General features: G+C 36.3%; 1 protein-coding gene across 1 annotated transcript in view; it reads right to left on the bottom strand.

The window, feature by feature from the left end:
* The window catches only part of LOC102252384 (putative selection and upkeep of intraepithelial T-cells protein 1 homolog), a 60,951-nt gene that overhangs the window by 46,520 nt on the left and 3,475 nt on the right, over nucleotides 1–10,956 (bottom strand). Inside the window, exon 2 of the mRNA XM_014532618.1 lies at nucleotides 3,843–3,937. Within this exon, the coding sequence (XP_014388104.1) occupies nucleotides 3,843–3,900 (58 nt within the window). The 5' untranslated portion in view covers nucleotides 3,901–3,937. The remainder of the gene's footprint in view (nucleotides 1–3,842; nucleotides 3,938–10,956) is intronic.

Below are 10,956 nucleotides of genomic sequence, written 5' to 3'. Positions count from 1 at the left end.
TGGGTTCTCTATTCTATTCCATTGATCTATATTTCTGTTCTTGTGCCAGTACCAAGCTGTTTTAAGAACATTGGCTTTGTAATACAGCTTGATATCTGGTATTGAGATTCCACCTACTTTGTTCTTCTTTCTCAGGATTGCTGCAACTATTCAAGGTTTTTTTTTATTCCAGATGAATTTTTGGAGCGTTCGTTCTAGATCTGTGAAATATGCCGTTGGTAATTTAATGGGGATTGCACTGAATCTATAGATTGCTTTGGGTAGTATGGACATTTTGATGATGTTTATTCTACCAATCCATGAACACGGTATGTTCTTTCATCTGTTTATGTCTTCCTCTATCTGTTTTTTCAGTGTCCTGTAGTTTTTTGCATATAAGTCTTTTACCTCCTTAGTTAAATTTATTCCTAGGTATCTTAATTTTTTTGGTGCGATGTTAAATGGAATTGCTTTTTTTAGTCTCACTTTCTGTAAGTTCATGATTGGTGTAAAAAAATGCCATAGATTTCTTGGCATTAATTTTGTATCCTGCTATGTTGACAAATTCATTTAGTAAGTCTAATTATTTTTTGATGGAGTCTTTAGGGTTCTTTTCCACATTGGAAAAGAAGAAGTAAAACTGTCCTTATTCACAGATGACATGATACTATAAATAAATAAAAACCCCCAAATTTTCTATAAATAAATAGAAAACCCCAAAGACTCCATAAAAAAACTACTAGACCTAATAAATGAATTCAGCAATGTCGCAGGATTCAAAATTAACACCCAGAAATCTATGGTCTTTTTATACACCAATAATGAACTCACAAAAAAAGAAACTAAAAAAAAATCTCATTTTTTTATCATTGCACCAAAAAAATTAAGATTCCTAGTAATAAACTTAACCAAGGAGGTAAAAAACCTGTGCCCAGGGAAAACTACAGCACATAGATAAAAGAGATAAAGGAAGACGTAAACAAATGGAAGAACATACCATGTTCATGGATTGGTAGAATAAACATCATTAAAATGTCCATACTACCCAAAGCAATCTACAGATTCAATGCAATCCCCATTAAAATACCAACATCATATTTCAAAGATCTAGAACAAACTCTCCAAAAATTCATCTGGAATAAGAAAGGACCCCGAATAGCCATGGCAATCCTGAGAAAGAACAAAGTTGGAAGGATCACAATACCAGATATCAAGCTATATTACCAAGGCACAGTTCTCAAAACTGCCTGGTACTGGCACAAGAACAGACAGATAGACCAATGGAACAGAAGAGAGAACTCAGAAATCAACCCAAGCCATTATGCTCAATTAATATTTGACAAAGGAGGCAAGAGCATACAATGGAGTCACAACAGTCTCTTCTGTAAATGGTGCTGGGAAATATGGTCAGATACATGCAAAAAAAATTGAAACTAGATCTTTAACTTACACCATACACAAAAACAAACTCAAAATGGCTAAAGGACTTAATGTAAGAAGGGAAACCATAAAAATCCTAGAAGACTCCATAGGTATCAAAATAGCAGACATATGTTGTAGCAATATCTTTACCAACACTGCTCCTAGATCATTGAGAATAAGGAGAAAATAAACAAAATAAAAAGCTTTCACACAGAAAAAGAAACCATCAACAAAACAACAATAAAGCCCACTTCATGGGAGAACATATTTGCCTATGATATTTCAGATAAGGGTTTAATCTCCAAAATTTACAGAGAAAAACTAAGTGAATGCATACAGTGTACATAGCATTTTATATCCACGGCAATTTTGAAAAGTAGCCAAGTCAAAATACTACGATGTTCTAGGTATTAGCATCATCAAATTCCTCTCTGCAGTTCTTCCATTTTTTCTGCCTCCACCAGCTGGCAAATTGGTTCCCCCGTGTAGGCTACATAAAGAATTAAATTAGCCTCCCTTAATTTCTCCTTTGCTGCACAAAGAAGATGAAAATGAGAGTTCTGAATGATATCCATTAAAGTCATATTTATTCAATGTTGAATGAGCTGTTGGAGGACTCTGCAGGGTTGGAGACTGGTAGGAGCCTCTGCAAACCCACTGCCGGTAGCACATTAGCCCAGACCTTTTGTGCCTCTGTTCTTGCAGCTGAAGATAGGGTTGACCCCAACTGAATGGAAGCCCTGACTTCACTATTAAGATCTGTGCCCAGCAAATTAACAAGGCTAACATCATAATGTAAAAACCAGATTACTTCCATTGGCCAAAGTATTAGTATGTCTTGTATATTCCTATCATATCCTGATTTCTACCAGTCTAGAGGTACAAATTAATTTATATTAATAGGTGTGGGGGGCAGGGTTAGAGAGCAATCAAAGGACTTGTATGTATGCATATTAGCATAACCAGTGGACACAGACACTGGGGTGGTGGGAATGGCTGGGGGGTTGGGGGGTCAATTGGGGAAAAAGGAGACATATGTAAAAGTTTAGACAATAAATAAAAACAAAATAAAAATAAATAAAAGTACCATCAATAAATAAAAAAACAAGTGCTAGTGAGGATGTAGAGAAAAGAGAACCCCACTGCACCGCTTGTGGAAATGCAGACTGGTGCAGCCACTGTGAAAAACAGCATGGAATTTCATCAAAAAATTAAAATGGAACTGCCCTTTGACCCAGGGATACCACTTTTAGTAATATATCCTAAAAATCCTGAAACGCCAAATCAAAAAAATATATGCATCCCTTTGCTCATAGCAGCATTATTTGCAATAGCCAAGATCTGGAAACAACCCAAGTACCCATAAGTAGATCAATGGATAAAAAAGGCTGTGGTATATTTTTACAATAGAATACAATGCAGCCATAAAAAATAAAGAATTCTTACCTTTTTCAATAGCATGGATGGACCTGGAGAGTACTATGTTAAGTGAGATAAGCCAGTGGGTGAAAAACAAATACCATACGATTTCACTTATATGTGGAATCTAATGTACAAAATAAACTTATCAGAAAATAAAAACAGAGGCATGAGTACATGGAACAGATTAACAGCTGTCATAGGGGAGTGGTAGGGGAGATTGGATGAAAGAAGGTAAAGGGATTAGCCAAGAAACATATATGCATAGCTCATAAACATAGACAACAGTGTGGTGATGACCAGCGGGAAGGGTGGGTGTGGGTATGGAGGAGATGGGTATAGGGAGGGGAGAGGGAATGGGGACATCTGTAATAGTGTAAACAATAAAAATAAAACAGTAAAAAAATAGTAGTCTCTATAAAACTTCCGATCTTAAATTACACATTATTAATCTCTGTCTGTAAGAGAACCATGTTTTTGTGACTTCAGTCTCTTCCAAAACTCATCTCTCACACAGAAACTTCCCAAACCACACGAAGAATTAAGGGTATAAGGCATTTCCCCTTATAACCAGTCTTTTCTAGAAACACTATTTTCTACCACTTTCTAATTCTTCAGGATATTCTTCCACAATTCTCTACATTTGCTGTTTTCATTACTGACTCTTAAAAACACCTTTCCTCAATTTATAAAACAATAAATTCCACCTATCTTTTGAGGTCATACTCAAGTTTCACCTCCTCCCATATGTCTTCCCACACAATTTCAGCCCCCAATAATTCTTTCTTCCTCTGAAGACCTACTGTCATAGATGATTATATTTTGCTCCTGATTGAACTAGGCTATGGTAAGTGATTCAGGTTTGCCTTGCTGACTCCAAGTAACCTCTATTTGAGAAAAATATTTCTTCTATTTCTTAATAATATCTCCTCTGTAGATTGTAGGGTAAAGGTCTCACTCTTCTCTGCTTTGTTTATAGACCTTGCAGCCCCTTTGACAGAGATATTAAAAATTATTTATACCTGAAATTGGTACTGGCATCTGCATCAGAAGGATGGCAACAAAATACATGCACTCCATTATAAGTCAGATAAGAAGATGAGGAAATTCAATGACTCTAAAAAAAAAAAAAGAATATGTTGATGTGCATTAGTGAACAGTAACTGAACAAAGGGACTATTTCCAACTCTTAACCTTTAGAAATTTGTTCTTTGTGATTTAAAAAATAGTAATAATATTCCTATATGCCTCAATGTCACTGAGTTTCTCACTGTTGCTCAGATGCTCTTGTTCTCTTCAACTGCTACTAAATGAACTTAGTGGAAGAAGCAATAAATCCGAGGTGCATTCTCTGATATACAAGAGTTTGGCTCCATGAATGTTGAATCTAGGTTTAGTTTCTATCAAATCACAGGGAGCTGCTTCCTTGCATGGAGATCAACCAGGGATAGATCATAATTCTAATGGAGCTACATAAGAGGTTGGAGAGATAGAAATCAGAATTGTGGCATCATAGAATCAAAAAAATGGTCTAATGAGATTGAGCTCTAAATAGAGGTCATCCACAGAGAGAAAGTTCTTCTGCCTAGCATAGAAGTGGGGGAATTAAAGAAATCAACCTGTTAAGCCAAATTGCCATGGAATATGCCAAAGGGAACTGGCACGTTCCATATAAAATCTGAGAAATTTTCTTCTACCCTATAAATATTAACTCTATGACTAAGAAAATAAATTATAAATTACTGGTTTCATATTTCCTTTCTATATTGGATAAGTTTTGAATATGCACTAATTGCAGATATGAGAAGGTGAGAGATGAGGAAATGCTAAATCATGAACATTAAAATACCAAGTCAAATAAGTAGAATTTTAACTTAAGGAAAAATTAAGAATACTGAAGAAGGGCCTAGGCCATATCTGCACTTTATTTTATTTCTATTATGTTTTATTCCCCACACAAAGACATACTTAGTGAGAAGAAGAGAGAGAGAGAGAGAGAGAGAAACATTAATGTGAAAGAGAAACATTAATTGGTTGCCTTCCATACATGCCCCAAGTGGGGATCTAACCCGAAACCCAGGTATGTGTCCTGTCAGGAATCAAACCAGCAACCTTTCAGTGCACAGTGCACAGGACAATATCCAACAAACTGAACCACTCTGGCCAGGCTATATCTGCATTTTGGAAATATCACTTTAGTAGTAGTGGAGACACTTATTTGAAAAGAAGTAAATTGAGAATAAGGAGATCAATTAAGCAATAAAAAACAGTGGTGATGGGAAAGATGAAAAATTACATATATGAAATTATTTATAACTTCAATATGATTAATTAATCATTAAATAAAACAAAAATAATATCCACACAATAAAATATAACAACAGACCCACCAAAATAGCTTAAATCCTATATAATAAAAGGCTAATATGCAAATTGACCAAACGGCCAAACAACCGGTCGCTATGACACACACGGACCACCAGGGGGCAGACACTCAATGTAGCAGCTGCCCCCCAGTGGTCAGTGCGCTCCCACAGGACGAACACTGCTCAGCCAGAAGCTGGGCTCAAGGCTGGCAAGTGCAGCAGCGGTGGCAGGAGCCTCTTCTGCCTCCATGGCAGCACTAAGAATGTCCGACTGGTGGCTTAGGCTGCTCCCCATGGGGAGCGGGTCTAAGTTGTCAGTCAGACATCCTATGAGGGCTCCGGACTACAAGAAGGCACAGGCTGGGTTGAGGGACCCCCCAAGTGCATGAATTTTTTTGCCCTGGGTCTCTAGTTAAAAAATATATATGGAGAACACAGAATGTTGGCAAGGATATGAAATAACCCAGCTAGCACACTCACACACTGTAAAGGGCAATATAAAATAATAAAACCACATTGAAAACTTTAGGCAGTATCTACTAATGCATATATCATTCTTAGAAATATAGCCATTAGAAATGTAGACATATATTTACAAAAAATATGTACTAGAATATTCCTAACACTATTCATAATAACCTCAAATAGGTAATGTTCAAAGTGTCCATAACAGTAGAATGGATAAATAAATAAATTATATTCCATTCATACAATAGAATTATCTAAGACAGAAATGAACAATCTACAATGCAACAATATGGTCAGATCTTACAAACATGATATTAGGCAAAGGAGGCCATTCTTAAAGGGTACATGCTACATAATTTCTGATCCCACTTATATAAGGAAGGTATATAAAAAATAGGTACACACAAAAATATCCATGCTGTTAGAAGTTAAAATTATGTTACTGTAACAGAGGGAGTGGATAAGTGTCTATAAGAGAGCACAAGGATGATTCAGGCTATATGGATGTGCTTAGATTTCAGAAATTGGTCAAATAGTATAATCCAATAAATTTATGTCTTTTTAGGTATTATATAGTCTAATTCAAATAAAAAATACAGAAATTACTATGTTTATTGATTTAAACACTCAATATTATGAAAAGAACAATTCATTCCAAATTGATCTTTAAATAAAGACATAATCATCAATGTAAAATATTCAGTAGAATTTTGATGGGGATTGCTTTGGAAAATATAGCCATTTTAATGTTCTTTCTTCCTATCTATGAACATGGAATATATTTCCATTTCTTTGTGTCTTCTTCAATCTCTTTTAATAATATCTTGTACTTTTCAATGCATAGGTTTCTCACCTACATCACAGAAATACAAAGGATCATATAAAAATACTGTGAAAGACTATATGCTACAAAATTCAATAACCTCAAAGGAATAGATACATTCCTAGAAATACATAACCTTCCTAGACTGAATCATGAAGAACTGGTAAATAGTAGAGATTAAAAATGGTGGTGGAGTAAGTGGATGCTGCATGGACATGCTCCCAGGAATGAACTGGAATTACAACTAAAATACAGAAAAACTTCCTGAATATTTAATGAATGACTCACTGGAGAGAACCCTGATACTTGAGGACCCAAAGTGGAGACCACATTGAGACTGGTTAGAGGGGTGGAGGCATGAAAGGGCTGGTTGGGCATCAACAGACAGCAACTGAAGTTCTGGAGAAATATCTCAGCTGTGGGGGATTCCCACTGAGAACTCTGAGGTGAAATTGCCAAGCCAGGCCCCCACCAGTAGAGAGCACCATAACTGAGAAGGATACTCACATAACATCTGGCTGTGAAAAGCAGCAGAGCTGCTACCTGCCAGGGAGAGATAGCTGAAAATTCAGGCACCCTTTTAAAGGGCCAATGCACAAAATTCCCTGTGGTGCCACCTATCTTATGCTCCAGCAGAGGGAGGGCAGAGTGGGCTGGAGCTTGGTGAGCAGAAGCTAGGTTCAAGGACTCTGGGGTTAGAGCTCAGAAGGCAGACACCCCAGTTTCCTGTGCAGAGTCATTGCCTCATGCTGAGGAGGACATCTTTCTCATGAAGGCATTAGCTATACCCCAAGCTGACCCACTCTATTGGAAAACAACTGGCCTCACAGTGAGAAGTTCCTGAGGCCACTTAAGAGACTAAAAGTAGCAGTTAGCCTCCAGGCAGAATCAACTGTTGAAAAAAACAACAACAAAACTCTAGCTACACCTGAGGACAACTGCCTGAGGGGAATCCAAATCAGAAGCCTATCAATATGCAGGCAGAGACAGTCTCTGAAGGCTTTGAGTCTTTGCCTGATCTAATTAGCCAGAAACAGCTTTTGACACTGTCCTGCACTAGAGATTGAGAGGCATAGGAGATCTACCTAATACATAGTCACAAACCCAAGCAGGCAGCCAAAATGAGGAGACAAATAAACAATCCAAAATAAAAGAACAAAAGAATTCTCCAGAAGAAGAAATAAATGAAGTGGAGATAAAAAATTTGTCTGAAACAGAGTTCAGAGAAATGATGGTAAACATGCTCAACAGCATGAGAAAAGATATAGTCACTATGAAAAAAGAACAGTCTGAGATAAAGAATGACATAACACAAATAAATAACACACTGGAAGGAATACACAACAGATTAGGAGAAGCTGAGGATTAAATCAATGATTTAGAAGACAGGGTTAAAAAATCGCTCAACCAGAGGACCAAAAAGAAAAAAAAAACAATTAAAAAACAGGAGGACAGATTAAGGGAGCTGTGGGACAACGTGAATTGTAACAATATTATAATAGCAGGTGTATCAGAAGGGGCAGAAAGGGAGAAAGGGATAGGGAATGTGTTTGAAGAAATAATGGCAGAAAACTTCCCTAACCTGGTAAAGAAAAAAGTTACACAAGTTCAGGAGGCACAGAGAACCCCAAGCAAGAAAAATCCATACAGACCCATGCTCAGACGCATCATAATTAAAATGCCAAAAATTAAAGATCAAGAGAGAAACTTAAAGGCAGCAAGAGGAACACAATTTTTTTACCTACAAAGGAGCTCCCATAAGGCTGACAACTGATTTCTCATCAGAAACTCTATAGGCCAGAAGGGAATGGCATGAAGTACTCAAAGTAATGGAAAGCAAGGATCTGAAATCAATATTACTATATCCAGCAAGACTATCATTTAAAATAGTCAAATAAAGAGCTTCCCAGACAAGAAAAAGGCTAAAGGAGTACATCACCACCAAGCCAGAATTACAAGAAATGCTAAAGGAACTGCTATAATGAGAAGAAGAAACAGAGAAAGAAAGCTAGACATACAGAATTAAAATGACAATAAATAAGTAAGTACCTATCAATAATAACCCTAAATGTAAATAGATTAAATGCTCCAATCAAAAGGCATAGTGTAGCTGAATGGATACCAAAACATGACCCAACTATATGCTATCTACAAGAGACCCACCTCAAAACAAAAGACACACAGGAGCCCTGACCGGTTTGGCTCAGTGGATAGAGCGTCGGCCTGCAGACTGAAGGGTCCTGGGTTTGATTCCTGTCAAGGGCATGTGCCTTGGTTGCAGGCACATCTCTAGTTGGGGGTGTGCAGGAGGTGGCTGGTCAGTGTTTCTCTCTCATGGATGTTTCTAGCTCTATCCCTCTTCCTTCCTCTCTGTAAAAAAAAGCAATAAAATATATATTTTTTAAAAAGACACACAGGAAGAGAGTGAGGGGATAGAAATTTTTTTTTCCATGCAAATGGAAAAGAAATAAAAGCTGGAGTAGCAATACTCATATCCAACAAAATATACTGCAAAATGAAGGCCATTACAAGAGACAACAAAGGTCACTACATAATACTAAATGGATCAATCCAACAAGAGATACAACCATGGTAAACATATATGCAGCCAATATTGGAGCACCTTAATATATATATTTCTAGAGGACTTTAAGGGAGAGATCAATAACAATAAAGTCATAGTAGGGGACTTTAACACCCCACTGACTTCACTGGATAGATCTTCCAGACAAAAACTTAACAAGGAAACAGTGACTCTAAAAGGCACACTGGATCAAATGGATTTAATTGACATTTATAAAACATTTCACCCAAAAGCAGCAGAATATACATTCTTCTCAAGTGCACTTGGATCACTCACAAAGATAGATCAGATGTTAGGACACAAAACAAGTCTCTACAAGTTCAAGAAGATTGAAATCATTTCAAGCATCTTCTCAGATCACAATGGAATGAAATTAGAAATCAACTACAGTAAAAACACCCAAAAGTATTCAAACACATGGAGGCTAAACAGCATGTTATTAAACAATGACTGGGTTACCAACGAGATCAAGAAAGAAATAAAAAAAACTTCCTGGAAACCAATGAAAATGAACACACAACAACCCAAAATCTCTGGGACACAGCAAAAGCCGTCCTTGAAAATAAAGTTCATAGTACTACAGGCATACCTCAAAAAGCAAGAAAAATTAACAATAAACTATGTAACCCTACAACTTAAAGAACTAGAAAGGGAACAATAATAAAAGCCAAGTGTAAGTAGAAGGAAGGAAATAAGATTAGAGCAGAAATAAACAACATAACTAAAAAAAAAAAAAAAAAAAAAAATCAATCAAACCAAGAGCTGGTTCTTTGAAAGAATAAACAAAATTAATAAACTGTTAACCAGATTCATCAAAATACAAAGAAAGATGACCCAAATAAATAAAATCAGAAATGAAAGTGGAGAGGTAACCACTGACACTACAGAAATACAAAAGATTAAAGAAAATACTATGAACAATTATATGCCAACAAGCTGGCAATGTGGATGAAATGGAAAAATTCCTAGAAAAATACAATTTCCCAAAACTGAATCAGGAAGAATCAGAAAACCTAAATAGACCAATAACTACTGATGAAATAGAAGCAGTAACCAAAAAACTCTCAACAAAAAAACCCCCAAAACTCCCAGGTCCGGATGGCTTCACAGGGGAGTTTTACTAAACATTGAAAAAAGAACTAACACCTATATCTCCTCAATCTATTCCAAAAAATCCAAGAGGAAGGAACACTTCTGAACTCTTTTTATGAGGCCAGCATTAGCCATTAATAAACTGTTAACCAGATTCATCAAAATACAAAGAAAGATGACCCAAATAAATAAAATCAGAAATGAAAGTGGAGAGGTAACCACTGACACTACAGAAATACAAAAGATTAAAGAAAATACTATGAACAATTATATGCCAACAAGCTGGCAATGTGGATGAAATGGAAAAATTCCTAGAAAAATACAATTTCCCAAAACTGAATCAGGAAGAATCAGAAAACCTAAATAGACCAATAACTACTGATGAAATAGAAGCAGTAACCAAAAAACTCTCAACAAAAAAACCCCCAAAACTCCCAGGTCCGGATGGCTTCACAGGGGAGTTTTACTAAACATTGAAAAAAGAACTAACACCTATATCTCCTCAATCTATTCCAAAAAATCCAAGAGGAAGGAACACTTCTGAACTCTTTTTATGAGGCCAGCATTAGCCTAATTCCAACACCAGATAAAGACACTACAAAGAAAGAAAATTACAGGCCCTTATTCCTGATGAACATAGATGCTAAAATCCTCAAGAAAATATTAGCAAATCACATCCAGCAATATATTAAAAAGATCATACACCATGACCAAGTGGGATTTATTCCAGAGATATAAGGCTGGTACAATATTCGCAAATCAATAAACGTGATACATCACATAAACAAAGTGAAATACAAAGA

This window comes from Myotis brandtii, unplaced genomic scaffold (genome assembly GCF_000412655.1).
Source record: "Myotis brandtii unplaced genomic scaffold, ASM41265v1 scaffold900, whole genome shotgun sequence".
NCBI classification, from domain to species: domain Eukaryota; kingdom Metazoa; phylum Chordata; class Mammalia; order Chiroptera; family Vespertilionidae; genus Myotis; species Myotis brandtii.
The sequence above is the reverse complement of the archived record's forward strand: the minus strand, read 5'-3'. Positions and strand labels throughout refer to the sequence as shown.